The 17,721-nt window shown below is 54.3% G+C and overlaps 1 protein-coding gene across 1 annotated transcript; it reads left to right on the top strand.

Moving 5' to 3' along the window:
- The first annotated feature begins 5,682 nt into the window (after positions 1 to 5,682).
- On the top strand, positions 5,683 to 17,227 carry BEST1 (bestrophin 1). Its single transcript, XM_075547554.1, has 9 exons — positions 5,683 to 5,834; positions 6,956 to 7,050; positions 7,574 to 7,807; positions 8,483 to 8,637; positions 8,972 to 9,049; positions 9,378 to 9,530; positions 12,460 to 12,540; positions 12,797 to 12,948; positions 16,528 to 17,227. Exons 1-9 carry the CDS (start codon positions 5,683 to 5,685, stop codon positions 17,225 to 17,227), a joined length of 1,800 nt encoding a protein of 599 aa, XP_075403669.1.
- Positions 17,228 to 17,721: the final 494 nt, after the last annotated feature.

Genomic DNA, 17,721 nt, shown 5'->3' with positions numbered 1-17,721 from the left:
TAAGCACCACCCCACACCCCACCCAAGCACCACAGGGGCTCGTGCTACTGAACGATGGGAACCGAGCATCGAGCATGTCGCTACAGGATGTGCCGAGGCTGACATGTAACCGCCGCCCTGGAGGATCTGGGCACAGACTTTCATTCTACACGCCCGGAGGCCTGGCCCTGCTAACCAGGTCAGCATCCTCCGGGCCCAGGCCCAGGCCCCGCCCACGCGCCCCGCCCTCTGCCCCTTTCTCCCGCCCGCCGCAAGCCTTCTCACCAATCACAGCCCAGTATAATCTATGATGTCACCACCAGCCAATCAGAACCCTTCACCAGTACCTTCGGCCTTTCGGAGGGGATGAAAGTGCCAAGCCACAGCGTCCTTTTTAAATGTGCAACGCTGAGACCGACCAAGGGTGGCGCACCACAGGCCAGTGCCAGAGCCGGGACTAGAACCCAGGATGGCTCACTGTAGTCTAATGCTCTCTGCACAGCGGTCGTCCCCTCCATGCCTGGCTCCTGGCTCAGGACCCCTGGTCCAGTCCCGCACCGAACACTCCAAAGACAGGGAAAGCAGTGGCCCCAAACTCTAGGATTTCGGGACCAGATGAAATGGCAGGATCGTAGTGGAGGCAAAAGGAGTCCTGGTCCCACAACGGTTAAGTGTTCTCACTGATCTGTTGGGGATTTGAGACTATGCAGAAGGCAGGAGAGAGACCTGGCGCTCTGTTCTCGTCAAGATCCAAACCAAAAAACCCAATCACTGCCATCAAGTGGATTCTGAATCATAGCGACCCTCAGGGAATAGACAGCCTTGTCTTTCTCCCCGTGGAGTGGCCGGCATGAAATCCTATGTGATCTTGCTATGGTCACATGGGGTCGCTCTGGGTCGAAAATCAACTCCATGCACCTTACAACAACATGTAGAGGGGTAGTGGTGCCAGAACCCCAGTCCTGGTCTCAGTGGACTCTCTCCCTGCCCCCACCCTCACCCTCACCCTCAGGAAGGAATTAGAGGGCACGCGGGCTATGGTGGTGGCTGCCCATGGGAAGATTATGAGGAGGGGCTGGGACAAGGGCCCCTTTGTGGAAGCCCTAGCTTAGGAAGTCAAGTGACGGCTGAGCACGCCCACACTGGGACAGGGTTGGGCCCCAAGGGACCCTACCACAGGCACCAACCTCAGGACTCCAGAAGGTGTCCTCAATCCAGTAGCCGGACATTTTATGGGATCCCAGACCAGGCAGAGCCCCATCTGTGAGTAGGGGCTGCCCAGGTGGGCTGGGGCTTTGGACATCCTTCCACATGTGTGATGGAGACACCCAGGCAGCACCTGCATGTCTGTACAAAGACCCTGGGGTGGGAAGGAGCCTGGTGTGCACCAGGTTGAGAGCAATAGCTAGTGAGGCGGCATCGGAACAGGCAGGGGGGCAGTTAGAAGTGGCTATTGGTACCTCCAATTAGATGCGAGGGCATAAATTAGATGGCCCTGGGTCCTAGACACATTTCTACCCCTTGATCCAGGAGCCCTGATTGTAGTGGCTACTCGTCGAACTGCTAACTGGGAGGTGAGCAGTTTGAAACTGTCTTTTGCTCCTTGGAGGGGAGAATGAGGCTTTCTACTCCCACAAAGAGCCACAACCTGAGAAGTGCATGGGGGCAGTTCTGGCCTATCCTATAGGGTTGCTTCGTGTCAGAATTGGCTTGACGGCAGTGGGCTTGGTTTATACCTCTTGATGGCGTCTGCCATTGAGTTGATTCTTTCAACGACCGTGTGGCTGAGTAGAACTCCCCCCGCTGCCCCCCAACTGTAGTCGACACAGAAGCAGGCTGCCAGATCTTTCTCCCGAAGGACTGCTGGGTGAGCTGGAACCACCAACTTGCTGGTTAGAAGCCAAGAGCTTAACCATTCTGACACCAGAACTCCTTTCCCCTCTCTCTTTGTAAAATAATTTGTCTTCGATTTTGTCAACGATTTCCACCTGTACATTGATGTTGACCAGTGGTGACCCTAGTCTCCTGTCTCGCCTTCTTTCTCTGAATTGTGCCTCCCTCCTTCCCATGAACTCCCGTGAAACCCCAAGTTTCCCTGTCTCTATGTTCCAGGTGCTGCTGGCAACGGGATCCCAGAGAGAGAGAGCTCTCGTGAGTGCTTCAGGGTGCTTTTTATCGAACACCTCCTGTGAAAACCCAGTAGACGTTTCCATTCGAAGGAGAGGACAGACAGTAAGCAAGAGTAAATCCGGTACCCTCTAATTTCAAGTTGTGCGTTGGACAAAACCAGGCAAGGCAAAGGGGTCAGCATGTGCAGGTGGCAGGGGGAGGAGAGGAGGGGTGATAGACATCCTCAAGTGCACACCATTGTTTGTGGGGAGACTGTGCTTGAGGCAGGACTCTCAGGCCTGAGGCCACCGTCCAGGAAACCTTATTTGACTGGCTCCAATGGTCAGGCTCAGCTCTGGGCACTGAGGATGCGGCAGCGGGGAAGGCTTACCCGTCTCCTCCTTACGAATTGCTTCAGGGTACTTTGGGGAGCATGGGGAGCTTATGAATGAGATGGGCTCAAACTACCACCCAGTTCAGAAGACCCCTGGGTCATGGTGGGTACTGCTGTCCATGCTTCCTTTTTTAATTTTTTTCCAGTTGTGTATATTAGTTATTTCTTTTTCTTTTTTAATCTTTTTTTTAGGGGCTCATACAACTCTTATCACAATCCATACATACATCAATTGTGGAAAACACATTTGTACATTCGTTGCTCTCATCATTCTCAAAACATCTGCTCTCCACTCACTTCCTTTTTTGTTAAGATCATTTTATTGGGGGCTCTTACAGTTCTTATAATAATCCATACACCATTGTATCGAGCATATTTGTACATATGTTACCATCAATATTTTATAAACCTTTACTTTCTACTTGAGTCCTTAGTATCAGCTTTTTCCCCCTCCCTCCTGATGACCCCTTGATAAATTATAAACTATTACTATTTTCATGTCTTGACACCGACCACTGTTACCCTCCCCCGTTTCTGTTGTTTGTCTTCTGGGTGTGTATGTGTGGTTATGTGTCCCTCATTGCCATCAGTTCCCCCTTCCTGTCCTCCTCTCCCCCCCTTCCCTCTCCACTCCTGGTATCATCCCATTTCTGTTCCTGAGGGGTTTATCTGACCTGGATTCCACATGTCATGTCCCAGCCTAGCCTGCACTGAAAGGCAGGACTGGGGTCATGATAGTGGGGGTTGAGGAAGCCTCCAGGAACCAGAGAAATATAGTTTCATTAGTGCTAAACTGTGCCGTGGTTGACTCATCCCTTTCTTGTGACCCCCATTGAGAGGATATCCCATTGTCTACAGATGGGTTGGGGTCTCTGCTCCAACCCCCCTCGTTCTCAGCAATATGGTTTTTAAAATTTTGTTTGTCTGGGGTCTTTGATGCCTGATACCTGATCCCATCAACACCTCATGATCTCACAGGCTGCTGTGCTTCCTCCCTGTCGGCTTGTTGCTTCTCTGCTAGATGGCCGCTTGTTTACCTTCAAGCCTTTAAGACTCCAGACACTATCTCTTTCGATAGCCGGGCACCATCAGCTTTCTTCGCCACATTTGCTAATGCACCCGTTTGTCTTCGGCGATCGTATCATGGAGGTGTGCAGCCAATGATATGATTTTTTGTTCTTTGATGCCTGATAACTGATCCCTTCGGGACCACTCGATCACACAGGCTGGTGTGTTCTTCCATGTGGACTTTGTTGCTTCTGAGCTAGATGGCTGCTTGTTTATCTTCAAGCCTTTAAGACCCATCACTATCTCTTTTGATAGCCGGGCACCATCAGCTTTCTTCACCACATTTACTTGTTCACTCATTTTGGCTTCAGCAGTTGTGTCGAAGAGTGAGCATCATAGAGTGCAAATTTAATAAAAGAAAGTATTCATGCATTGAGGGAGTGCTTGAGTAGAGGCCCAAGGTCCTTCCGCCACCTTAATACTAAACCTATAAATATAGACACATAGATTTATTTCCCCATCCTCATATATATATTTGCATGTACATGTCTTTGTCTAGACCTCCATAAATGCCCAACTCTCAGCTCCTTCCTCCATCTCCCTTGACTTTCCTCCTGCCCCACTACCATGCTTCTGCCTCTTAGTCCTTCCTCTCAGCTAGATTGCTGTTGCTCCAACATCCCAGGGATCTCTATGTCCTCCTCATTGTTGACTTTAAATCCCTAGTTGTTCCCCTATGGTGCTGTTTACTCACCACCCCCTTACCCCGCCTCCTCCTCCCCACAGGTCCCTCTGGGACCAATGGTCCCGGTTCCATTGCTTTCACCTCGGGCTTACTTCCCATGCCTATCTGTTCATTTTCTGGTCTAACACAGGAGCACCGGGCGGGTGATTCTACCTGCATGCCATCTTGACTTCTTCTACGGCACTTCCTTTCTTGAATAAATGGAAGGACATTCCCAAGGAACCCGCCTACAGGGGGGGGGGCGGTGGAAGTGGGTATTTGCCATGGAGTTGATGATTCTAATCAGGGTGACTGTGTACAATGGGAAGGCAACACAGCCGAGCCTACGCCGTTCGCACAACCGTCGTCACGTGTGAGCCCAACGCTGTCGCCACACCCATCCACCTTGTCGAGGATACTCCTCTCTCCGCTGCCCGAGCACGTTACCAAGCAGGCTGCCCTTCTCTGGCCTCCCCTGATCACCTGTCCAAAGTGCACAAGAGGCCGTCTTGCCAGCTCAGCCTCTATGCAGCATTCTGGCATGTTCCTCCAGGGCGGGCTTGTTTGTTCTATAGGCAGTCCATGGTACGTGGCAGTCAAATGCATTGATTCTTCTTTGGTGTTTATTCATCGTCCAACTTTGACATGCGTATGAGGCAACTGGAAATAACGTGGCTCGGATCAGGCGTGCCTCAGTCCTCAAAGTGACATCCTTGCTTTTCAACACTTGAACGAGATCTTAGGCAGTTTTACCTAATGCGTCAGGATCTCTTGACTGCTACTTCCGCGAAGACACAAGCCTTGTCAACCTCAACCTCTTCTCCTTTATCAGGACGTTACCTCTTGGTCTGGTTGTGAGGGTTGGGGGTTTCTTTATTGAGCTATGATCCACACTGAAGGCTGCCATCCTTGATGTTCATCAGCAAGGGCACCAAGTCCTCCTCACTTTCAGCGAGCAAGGTCGAGTCATTTGCCTGTCGTAGGCTGTTAATAAGCCTTCCTTCAATCCTGATGCCTCCTTCTCCTTTGGATTGTTCCACCCCATGTGGGGGGCAGCCCATTAATGCCTTGACCGCCAGCCCTAAGGATGGAGGTTTGAGTCCACCCTGTGGTGCCCAGGGAGAAAGATCTGGCCACCTAATTGGACAAAAATTGTGGAACGCATTTCTACTCTCTGACACCCATGAGTGATATCAACTCATTAACAACTGGTAGCTAAATACTCCTGGCCAAGGCTGTGGGTAGCCTCTCCCTGGGTGGCCACCTCCCACAGGTGGTCAGAGCGGGATGGTCTTCATGACCACCGCAGCCCATTCCCAGGGTCCAGGCAGGGGAGACAAAGCCCAGAGCAGGAAAGGGCCTGGCCATGGTCACAGACTGCCTCTGATCAAGGCCCCTCCCAGCCCTTCATCATCATCCTTGTATGTCTGTCCCCCAGGCCCACCTGCTGGCAGCCCAGATCCTGGCTATGACTGTCACTTATACAAGCAAAGTCGCGAATGCCCACTTGGGCTCCTTCTCCCGACTGCTGCTATGCTGGCGGGGCAGCATCTACAAGCTGCTCTACGGCGAGTTCATCATCTTCCTGCTTAGCTACTACTCTATTCGCCTCATCTACAGGTGCTGGGGGTGGGGGGAGGACGGGACAGGCAGGGAGAGGGGCACTAGCTCCCAGCAGGGGCCTCCCAGGCAGCCTGAGGACCCATGCACCAGAGGTCTAAGCTGAGCCCCTAGCTGGCCAGCTTGGAGGGGACTGTGGACGAGGAGTCCTACTGAAGAAGGAATCTCAACCCAGGCTGGGAGAGCGTCAGGCCCAGGCCTTAGCTGTTCCCTGGGAATCCCCCACATGGCCTCAGGGAGGCGCCCAGACACACACCTTACATTTATTAAAGATCAAACGCCAGGCTTTAATTTTCTTTTAAACCATTGTCTCTCCCTCCCCACCCCCACCCCCAATAAAAACCACCCAAACTCATTGCCATCGAGTCGATTCTGACTCAGAGCGACCCAGTCAAACAGAGTCAAACCCAGTGGGTTTTTGAGATTGTATAAAAGGCCTCTTCTTTCTTTCTGGGGGTGGCTGGCAGTTTCAAACAGCCCATCTTGAGGTTAGCAGCCCAATGCATGATCCACTACTCCACCAAGCTCCTCTGTCCCTCAGATCATTCAAAATGGTTAAACAAAAACCACAAGGCCTCCTTCCCCTCTACCATGTTGAGTCAACACTGCCTCATGGTATCAATGAGCTGTACTCAATCTACTAGCGTAAAGGCTGGAGGTTCAAACCCACACAGAAAGGCCTGGTGATCTGCCTCCCTAAGGATCACTGCTTAAAAAAAAAGTCAAAAGCTAAATACCACACCCCCAAATACAAGATTACTGCCAAGAGGGCCCTATGGGGCAGTTTTCCTCTGGAACGCCCTGGAGTTGCCGTCGGTCAGCATGGTCAGGGGCGTCTCCTTCCCATGGACCTTCCTTTCTATGCCTCTCCTAGTGGTCAGCTCTAGGAATGCCCTCACAGGAAGCCAATACAGGGGGCCTCTTCCAGTGCAGACCAGCAGGGAGTCCCTCTGGGCTTCTGGTTGCCAGAGAGGGGACCCAGCTCAGGCGGTGGCAGTGGGAGAGCCGGGAGGATTCCAGGCAGCAGAGGCAGCCTACCTGGGACCCTCAGCTAGTTGGTCAGGAACAGCCCCAAGCAGCCCCTCACAGTGAACACGCACCTGTCTCTACCTGCCTCCCAGGCTGGCCCTCACAAACGAACAGCAGCTGCTGTTTGAGAAGATGGTTCTGTACTGCGAGGGCGCCATCCAACTCATCCCCATATCCTTTGTGCTGGGTGAGCTCCCCTTTTCCATGTCGATTTCAAGATGAAGAGCCGCTGATATCTCCCCTGTTGTCCCTCTCCTTTTTGTGGTGGCACCTCTGGCTCCCTTGTCTTTAGTCTTCGTGCAAGCCCCCCCATTCCCCAGCCCGTCTCTCTCCTGATGCCTCTGCGCCTTCCCGGTCTCAAGGTCTCTGGCGAGGTCTTCGGTGGGTCACCAGGAACTAGGGGGTGAAGGCCAATTCAGAAAACCATGGAGACTGCAGCTAGAGGGACTGAAGTTAGACACCAAGAAGGACTTCCCGCCATTGGCACTGCAGACCTCTTTTCTGCGAGTGGTCCCAGGAGGGGGTTACTATGGTCTCTGAGCAGGAGGGGAGGCAGGACGGCCTGGGCAAGAGAAGCTTAGAGATGATGGCGTCTCCAGCCTTCCAGGGTTGGGGCTGGGCCCGCTCCCTGTAGGAAGCTCGGGAAAACGAGGCGCCTCTGGGGACGCTGGGTTCTGGCGGCAGCCTCGCCCCCGGTCCCTCCTGCCCAGGCTTCTACGTGACGCTGGTGGTGACTCGCTGGTGGAACCAGTACGAGAGCCTGCCGTGGCCCGACCGGCTCATGAACCTGGTGTCCAGCGTGGTCGAGGGTAAGGACGAGGACGGGCGGCTGCTGCGGCGCACGCTCATCCGCTACGCCAACCTGGGCGGCGTGCTCATCCTGCGCAGCGTCAGCGCCGCCGTCTACAAGCGCTTCCCCAGCACTCGGCACCTGGTGCAAGCAGGTGGGCGGCGCGGCGGGAGGGGCGGGGCGAGGACCGCTCGGAGGTGGGTGGGGCCCGGGTGGGGCCGAGCCCTGGGAGCCGGATTGGGCGAAGCCGAGTCAGGTGTCCGGAAGGGGGCGGGACCAGGCTCCCACCCTCGGAGGGGTTGGTGTTTGAGGCCCGGACCTGGCCCCTTAAAGGCTAAGGGGAGTAGCGGGGCCTGCAGAGGTGGCCCTTCCCCCGCTTCCCACCCCCTGTTTCCAGCCTGGCCATCTGCCACCTCTGGTTTCTTCACCCTGAGCTCTGCCTGACCTCAAAAAATACAAGATAAACAACCCTGCCAGCCGGCTGATTCTGACTCATAGCGACCCCATGGCGATGGGCCAGGGTAGAACTGCCCCTGTGAGTTTGTGTAAAGATTGTACCCTTTACAGAAGCAGACAGCCTCGCCTTTCTCCTACGGAGTAGCCGATGGTTGCAAACACCTGACCCTGTGGTTAGCAGCCCAAAGTGTAACCACTACACCACCAGAGCTCCTCAGTCTGAGCTGCCCCCCAAATTATGCAGACCTCTCCCAGTACTCCGTCTGCCCCAGCTGGCAGACTGTGTGCTGAAAAAAAGATGACTGAGGGACTGGAGGTCCCAGTGGACTCCCCAGTGCCCGCACCCCACCACCCTCCTGGCCACACCCTGCAGGCTTTATGACACCCGCGGAACACCAGCTCTTAGAAAGCCTGGAAGGGGAGCACAACAAGTTCTGGGTGCCCTGGGTGTGGTTCGCTAACCTGTCCGTCAAGGCCTGGAGAGGTGGTCGCATCCGGGACTCGGTGCTGCTCCAGAACTTGCTGAATGTGAGCCCCTCACTACTCCACCCCAACCTACAGGGGACTGTTGGCGGGGAGGGAAGGATGGCCCGAGGATCTTCCCAGAGCCTGCCAGGGGTGGTAGGGTCTTTCTCAACGGAATTTCCCGTGCTTGCACGCAAAATTCCCTCCTGTCCCTGCTCTGCGTGGGCCCCTGAGATACTGGTTCCTTTTGGGGGTACAGAGAGGTTAAGGGAGCTGCCATGGGCCACACAGGCTGGCAGGGCGGTGAGCACCGGGCCCTGGCGCCTGGGAAGAGCCAGCGCAGAGGTTGGGAGGGCAGGTGGTGGTCTGAGGTGAGCCCTCCCTTCTGTCTCCATAGGAGATGAACCTCTTACGCTCACAGTGTACACAACTCTATGCCTATGACTGGATCAGTGTCCCATTGGTCTACACGCAGGTGAGGATGTATCCAGGGAGATGTCCCTTCGGGGCACCGAGACTCGTGACTCAGGGAGCAGTCTGCCAGGACAGACAAGGCTGGCTCCCAGGCAGCTCAGCAGGGCACCGGGAAGGCGTTGGGCAGGACCAGGTTCTCCATTGTCAGACTTCTGCTGGGTCCAGCCCCACAGAGATGGCCTGATGAACCCCCATTTTATGGAGGAGTTGACAGAGAGCCAAGGTCCCCTGAGTGTGAGAGGGAGCCCAAGGCTGTGATTTCTGGCCAGGGAGGGATTCTGACATCAGCGTCCACCATGCACGCTGCCCCTGCCTCTTCTTCCTGTCAGGTGGTGACCGTGGCCGTATACAGCTTCCTTGTGGCCTGCCTGATCGGGCGTCAGTTTCTAGACCCAACCAAGGCCTACCCTGGCCATGAGCTGGACCTCTTTGTTCCTGTTTTCACATTCCTACAGTTCTTCTTCTATGCAGGCTGGCTGAAGGTGAGGCTCCTGGGCAGGGGCTGGCCTGGGTTGGGCTGTGGGTAAGGCCAGAGGGGGCCAGGCCAGCAGCTGCCCAGGGGTGAGAGGAGTGGGGGTGGAGGATGGACGGCCAGAAAAAAACCTACTGCCGTTGAGTAGTCTGTGACCCTTAGGACAGACTAGAACTATGTCACCGGGTTTCTGGTAGGGTTCATCTTTAAGGAAGCAGACTGTCTCCTTTTGCCCCAGAGAAGGGTCTCTTGGGGTTGAACTCATGACCTTGCAGTTCAGAGTCAGATGCTTCCTCTACGGTGCTACTAGAACAACGCTGACAGCCAGGAATGTTAGGGGCCATCGAGTCGGTTCTGACTGATAGTGATCCGGTCCTGGGCCGTCCTCACAGTTGCTCTGATGTTGAAGCCACTGTGTCCATCGAGCTTGTTGAAGGTTTTCTTTTTCACTGTCCCTCTACGTTAGCGAGCACGATGGTGTTTCTCCAGGGACTGGTCTCAGTATGCCCAGAGTATGCGAGACAAGCTCTCGCCATCCTCGTTTCTCAGGTTCCTTCGGGCTGTACTTCTGCCCAGACAGATTTGGTTTTTCTGTCGTCAGTCCACGTTCCTTTGAACATTCTTTGCCATTGCCAGCATTCAGGTGCATGGATGGTTCTTCCGTTTTCCTTAGTCGATGTCCAACTTTCACATGCATGTGAGGCGATTGGAAATACCATGGCTTGAGGCAGGCCCACCTTAGTCCTCAAGGCAATAGTCTTGCCCTTCAGTACTTAAATGAGGTCACGTGCAGCTGATTGACCCAAAGCAATGCATCCTTTTATCTCTCGACTGCTGCTTCCAAGATCTCTTGATTGTGGTCTTCTTTACATTGAGTTGTAAGCCCTCCTGAAGGCTGCAATCCTTGACCTTCATCAGCCAGCGCCTCAGGTCCTCACTTTCAGCAACCAACGCCGCCGTGACATCTGCATATCGCTACTTGATAATGAGCCTCTAGTCGTGATGACACATTCTTTTTCATATAATCCAGCTTCTCTGATGATTTGCTCAGCCTACAGATTGAATAACTATGGTGAGACACAGCCCGGACACACAGTTTTCCTCATTTTAAACCGTTCCCTTGTTCTGTTCCAACAGCAGCCACAAAAGACAGGGTCTGAGATGTGGAGGGAAGGGGCTGGACCCTGGAAGGGTGTCACTGTTTAGTCTAGACTTTCTTCCCTTGTTTTCCAATACGAAGAAACGGAGACTCATGGAGGAGTGGGGCCCTTGCTTGAGGCGGTGGCTGATCCCCAGCCTTAGCCCTGCCTCTGCCCCAGGCTGGAAACGTAGGAAACCCTCTCCCAGTCAGACCATTTGGTGGCCCCTCAAGAGAGCGTTCTTCATGAATTTGTCCTGAATGAGTGAAAGGCCTGGGCTGAGACAGAGGCAGGCCCTGCTGGTGGGCATCTCCTCATCAGCCCCAGTGGGCCCCTCTCGGTCCCCTCTCTTCAGCAAAGGGAGAAGGAGCCTCATATTGCTGTCAAGTAAGCCTTAGATGGCTACCTACAAGGTCAGTGGTTCAAACCCACCAGCAGCCCTGCAGGAGAAAGATGAGGCTGTCTACCCCCATGAAGGTTTGCTGCCTCAGAGACTAGAGGATGTTGGTGTGAGTGAAAATGGACTTGCAGGCAGGAGGTTTTATTTAGTCAAGGGAATTGCTGGGTGGCACAGCCAATGAAGCGCTCGATGATGAGGCGCCCAGTTCAAACCTATCCAGAGGCACCCCGAAAGACAGGCCTGGCCCTCCGCTGCCCAAGGGTCACAGCCTTGAATGCCTGCCCATGTGGGGTTGCCACAAGCCAGTATCAACCAAACAGCAAGTGACAAACAACAGCTTCATAAGGAAGTAGGGGTGGGGGCTGGGGTTTTTCTGAGAGGTTGGCAGATGGAACCCACGCAAGGGCGCCACAAAAGAAAGGCCTGGTGATGGGCTTCTGTATAGCCTCCCAAACTAGAAGGAGCAGTGTACCTCTAACGTGGGGGCTGGCCCTGAGCCAGAATGGACTGGCAGCAGGTGTGTTTCTCTGATAAGTCAAGCCCTGAGGTTAGCTGACGTCCCCTCTGGAAGCCGGCACCCCTTTGTCTCACTCAAGGGATGTGTTGGGGAGGTGGTCCACTCCCATTCACATCTAGTACCTTCCCTGGCCTACTGAGCAATGGTCCTCTCTGCGTGTCTTCACTCTATCCCTCCCCTCCTCTCCTCTTTCTGCTCATCTGCTATTGTTTGGGAAGGTGGTGGGGGGGGGGGCGGGGGTGTTGCCATCTCTCCCTCCCTCCTGTCTGCATCCCACCCACACAGCTCCCTGCCCCAGTGATCTTGGTTTTCTTTGCCGGTCAAACCAGATCCTGCCCCTTGCTGCTTGATACTCTTTAGTGGTCCCCCCCTTCACCCCCACCCCCGTGACCTGCAAGGTGTCTCTTGGCCCCTTGGCCCCTCTGCAGGGATTTGTCACCTGTCAGAGATTAGTGCAGAGGAAGTTTCCTGCCTGGACCTCCCTGAACCCCAGGCAGGCCTTAGCCTTACGCTCCTTAGAAGGCAATGTATAAATAAAAGTTTGAGTATATGAGTGAGAGAATCAATCCGTCAATAAGAGTGTGAGGTGCCTGGTGAGGTGCAGCAAGGGGACCTAAAAGGGGTGGCTCAAGATGAACTCAGGGACAGTTCTGGGGACAGAGAGACTGGCTAAGGAAAAGGCCAGGTGAGTGTGTGCACCCCATGTCTGTGTCCAGTACTCTTACACTGTGGCTTTGAAATGGCCAGGCATGATGGACCTTCTGGAGACAGGATATGGAAATGGAAAGGGTCTGAATTGGGGGTACAGACGGGACCCCAGGGAGTCCTGCCTAGTATTTTCAGAGCCCCGCCTGTCTCCCCTCCACACACCCCTCCACCCAAGGTGGCTGAGCAGCTCATCAATCCATTTGGCGAAGATGACGATGACTTTGAGACCAATTGGATTGTTGACAGGAGCTTTCAGGTATGAGGGTGGGTGGGGGAAGGAAGGCGTGTCTTGGACTCATCCCCAGAATGGACCTCGGGAGGGGACTCCACACAATGAACCCGTTTGCCTCCCCTGCCCCCGCCGACCTTCCACTCACATGATCCTCACCCCATCTTTGGGGGCTGCAGGTGAGCATCCGCCTGCCCATCTCATGGCCAGAGAAAGCGAGGCCCAGTGTCTTCGACCAGGCTCGGGTCTCAGTTGAACTTCTGCTTCTGTGCCTGGTGACCAGGTGTCCCTGTTGGCGGTGGATGAGATGCATCAGAACCTGCCGCCACTGGAGCGGGACATATACTGGAATGAGCGGGATCCACACCCCCCCTACACAGCCGCTTCCGCCCAGTCCCGACGACCGTCCTTCTTTGGCTCCACCTACAATATCAGGTGGGCAGAGCTGTGGGGCCTCTGGGGCAGGTGGAAAAGGTGTCTAGGGCAGGGCTCTGTCTCAAGACTCAGGCCAGCCCGCAAGAATATTCTTCAGCTTGTGCCTGAGAGGGGCCGGGCGCTGGCCTGAGCCCTTTTGAGCCAGGAACTCTTTCCCCTTCCCAATCACCCTGCTTGGTTTGCAGAGAGGTTTCTGAAAGGTTAAGGAAGTTGCCAGCCCAACATCATATAGCTAACCAGAGGTACACGTGAGCTAGCTATGTCTCGTTCCACCTGCCTTACTGCCTAACCCGTGTAGCACGTGCGCACACACACGCACACACACACACACCCAAATGAGGAATTAACTGCCACCTCCTTGCTCACACAGAGTGGCTATTGGGTTCAAGCTGCCAAGTTTTCAGTAGCAGCTGAGAACTCTAACTGGTACGCCCCTGTGTTTGTGGGAAGGCCTTTGAGGGACCCCACTTTAAACCTCCCTTTCCAAAGTTGGAAACCGAGGCCCAAAGAGGGAAGGTTCTTGCTCCAGGACAGGTGTTGGCAGGCATCTGAATGGAAGAGCCAATCCTATCCCTCACAACAACTTGAAAAGTACTAAGATATTTTCATAAACAAGTGAAATCGTCCCGATCTGAATAACACCCTTAAAATGTTTTCAGTTTTACTTCAGAGAGGCACACGGGGCTGGAGAACCGCGGTCTGCCGACCCTGGGCTAGGACAGCCAGTGGTCAGGGGTGTATCGGTGATTGCAGGCCCTAGGTGATGCATTTGAATTGTGGTTTCGGTAAAGACTATTGAAAATACCCTGGATTGCCAGGACAAACCAAGTGAGGATGCTGGGACTTTGTCTCACAGACTTCAGACACATTATCGGCAACACTGGGTATCCAGGGTAAACCAACCTCTGACATCTGAGGGCTTCATAGGCGAAAGCGTGTGGCTGTAATATATAAAGAGCATAGTGAAGTCATAGAGAATAGGAGAGATAGGAGAGAAGATAAAATAAAGGAGTCAGACACATTCTATGGTTGAATGCTCACCTTTGGACAGCCATGATCTCAGAAACCAGGGCTGCACAGAGAGAGGGAGGATCATATATTTTTAACCAAGACTTTTATATACTTAGGGGGCGTGTAAGTCCCCCTAATTACAGGTAACCACATGTGTAACAGGAATGGGTATTACCATAGGCAATACAAGCAATGGGGGGTGGGGTGGGTATGGGGGTGGGGGGGGGAATGAGCTAAGGAAGCGGTTCTCAACCTGTGGGTCTCGACCCCTTTGGGGGGTTGAACGTCCCTTTCACAGGGATTGTCCGATTCATAACAGTAGCAAAATTACAGTTATGAAATATCAATGAAAATAATTTTATGGTTGGGGGGGTGTTAGTCTGGGTAGATTAGAGAAACAAATCCATGGATACATATATGTGTATAAGAAAGATTTATATACAGGAACAGTTGAACATTGAGAAAATATCCCAGGCCAGTCCAGATCAAGTCCTTAAGTCTAATATTAGCCTATACGTCCGCTGCCAGTCTATAAAATCCTCTTCAGACTCACGAAACACATGCAATGATGCCGAATGTAAAAGATCACAATGGGTTGAAAGTCTTTGGATCCAGTGTCACTGGAAACATCTCAGTGCTGGCAGGGGTCTCTGCATCAGGGTGGGTCCAATGTGTCTTGTCAGCTGCTATGTCTCCCAGGGTGTGAGCAGAGAGTCTCCCACCTCCAAGGAGGAAGTACCGGGTTTCCCAGAATTCTCAGGAGAAGGCCATGCCCACACAGAGGCTTCATTGGCTACGATCTGATTGACAAGCTAGACTCCACCCCTTCCCTCTTACTCCTCAGATTGACAAAGGATTATATAGCTACCACAGGGGGTCACCACAACAAAGTGTGGCGACATCAGGAAGGTTGAGAACCACTGATCTAAGGGGTGTACATGCAATAGGAAGGGGAGGGACTAGGGGTACATGTGTGACAAGGTGAGCGGATCCTAGATTCAAGATGACAGCCTAACCTTAGTCGTCCTTGAGTGGGCTTGACCTTGTCTCTGGGCAAGTCTTCTTCAGGGGAACAATCACTGTCCTTATCAGCAGGGAATGGGCCCCACTTAGTGGGACAGATAGTAGGGTCTGATTGCTCTAAATGGCTGATGCCCTCAGGGAGAAAGCGTCAGGGTAGCTGACCACCCCCCACGAGCTAGCTAGCAGCATCCTAGTTTTGGCATCGATTTGGAGTACAACCTGGGGAAAAAACCTTTTGCATCCCACAGATGGGACCTTGGAAAAGGCCATCCTGCCTGGGGAAGTAGAGGGGCACCAGCCAAGAGGAAGACCCTCAACAAGGTGGATGGGCACGGTGGCTGGAAGCCGTCCTCTGTACAGCAGAACGAAACGCTGCCCAGCCCGCGTCATGCTCAATCACTATCATGGCTGTGTTTTGAGCCCGCGACTGCAGCCACTGCGTTTCTTTTTGTTGCTCAGCCCCTCTGCTTTACCGCGCACAGCGTCCTCCTGCGGGGACCAGTCCCTCCTGAAAGCAAACAGCCAACAAACCCAAACTCACTGCCATCGAGTCAGTGCTGACTCATCATGGCCCCCGTGTGTTTCCGAGAACAGAAGGCCCAGTCTTTTTCCCGTGGGAGCTGCTGGTGGTTTTGAACTGCCAACCGTGGGGATGCAACCACACCACCACCGGGGCTCCTGGTCTCTCCTGGTGCCAAAGCTGTAGCATGCTGGCTGTACTTCTCCAAGATGGATTGTTCTGCGTGTGCTGATCTGGCGCTGCAGGGCACTTTCCCCGTCCTTGGGCAGTGTGGTCATGCATAGGCTTCAATGCATTGGAATGAACGCTGGAGCAAGGGATCACACTGAGTGGAGAGCACCATTAGCTTTGAGCAGGGGTCCTCAAACTGTGGCCCGCGGGCCACATGCGGCCAGCTGAGGACATTTACCTGGCCTGCCGGGTGTTTTTGCCCCGTGTTTTTTCACTTCAAAATAAGATATGTGCAGTGTGCATAGGAATTTGTTCACAGTATTTTAAAAAAAACTATAGTCCGGCCCTCCAACGGGTCTGAGGGACAGTGAACTGGCCCCCTGTTTAAAAAGTTTGAGGATGGAGCATTTGGATAGGGGTGGGCAGGCAGGTCATGCTCTGGGACAAGGTGCTTCCTCACGCAGAGTAAAAAGCCTTCGGTTCCCCAAAGCTTGCTGCCAGGCAGCCACCTTCCTTCTTTGCCAACCTCGCTCTCTGGCTGGGCCAACCTCGCTCTCTGGCCCTGCCTGCTCAGACTCTCGGCCCCTCACCGAGCCCACTCGGGAAGTTACCGGTGAGGAAGAGGAAGCCTGCTGGTGTCTAGCTTTGGATGAAATCATGGCCAGGAGGGGGCTTGGCAGTGGGGAGCTGTGCCTTGAGGAGGACTGGTGGATCCCAAGGGAGAGCGGGAAGGAGGAAGGCTGTGTGGGGCCTGGGCGGTGGCCAGAGGAGGGAGGAGGGAAGGGGCGGAAGAGGGAGGTCAGGCCTGGTTCCTTTGGCTGGCAGTGAGCCCTGGCTCTCCCTCTTCTCCCCAGCATGGATAAAGAAGACATGGAATTCCAGCCAAGTAAGAGTGAGGATGATGAAGAGAGCAGCGGGCACCCGGGCATCATTGGCCGCTTCCTGGGGCTGCAGTCCCACGAACACCCCCACAGGACAAACTCGAAGACGCGACTGCTCACGCATCACGGGAAGGAGTCCTTCCCCCACAAGAAGGGCAATGTGAAGCCCAAGTCCAAGGACCCCAAGGGGGGTCCCATGTACCTAGGAGGCCAGCGGTCCTACAGGGACCCGGAGGATGGCAAGGCCTGGAGAATGAGGATGGAGCCCTCCCGGCCCAGCCTAGTGTATGAAAAGTCCGGATACCACAGTGCCCCCGAGACACCCCTTAACCACACCCCCATGGTCTTCCCACCAGCACCGACACCAACACCAAAGCTCGGCAGCCTCACTGACCTAGGCGCTGCAAGCCAGGGCCAGAACCTGGGCGCTGCAAGCCAGGGGTCCAATAGCAGCTCGGAAACGCTCCCCGAGCAGGCCGCAGCGGGGAAGCAGCACCCAGAACTGGACTCTGGGCGGAGGAAAACTGTGGAGTTTACCCTGCCAGACATGCTGGAGTCCTCTGAATACCATGTCAGCAGCATGCCGGGCCGGGACCACGGGGAGACCTACTGGGACTTGGAGAGCAGGTCTGTTCCGGGGTTGCCGCCCTCCCCCAGTTCCCACACAGAATAGCAGGACTTATTACACCCACCTGCCCCTGAGGGGCAAGAGTGGGTTCTAGCGATGCCTTGGGGGCCTTTGTTCATTTGACCAAGAAGCTGGGGAGAAAGACCACTTTGGGACCAGGCAGGGAACGGGAACGGAAGTGGCAGCAATGATCAGGAACCCTGTCAAATCTGGCTCTCAGCAACCCGATAGGACGGGCAGGACTGCCCCTCTGGGTTTCCGAGACTAGCTCTACAGGAGCAGAAAGCCTGGTCTTCTTCCCTTGGAGCAGCTGGTGTGACCTTGTGGTTGGCAGTCAGCAGGTAACCACTGCCCCAAGGTGGCCGTGTCACAAATGCCCAAAGTCCCGCTTGGCTGGTGAACTAGAATTCCATTGGGCCCAGCTCACTTTTCATAGGGCTGACTACCTGAAAATGCTGGGAGAGAACTGGGGGTTTCCAGTTGTAGCCCAGCTTTGACTCCCTGCCCTGGTTCAGCTAGAGACCAGCGGAACTTCATGA

Source organism: Tenrec ecaudatus, chromosome 4 (genome assembly GCF_050624435.1).
Source record: "Tenrec ecaudatus isolate mTenEca1 chromosome 4, mTenEca1.hap1, whole genome shotgun sequence".
NCBI classification, from domain to species: domain Eukaryota; kingdom Metazoa; phylum Chordata; class Mammalia; order Afrosoricida; family Tenrecidae; genus Tenrec; species Tenrec ecaudatus.
The sequence above is the reverse complement of the archived record's forward strand: the minus strand, read 5'-3'. Positions and strand labels throughout refer to the sequence as shown.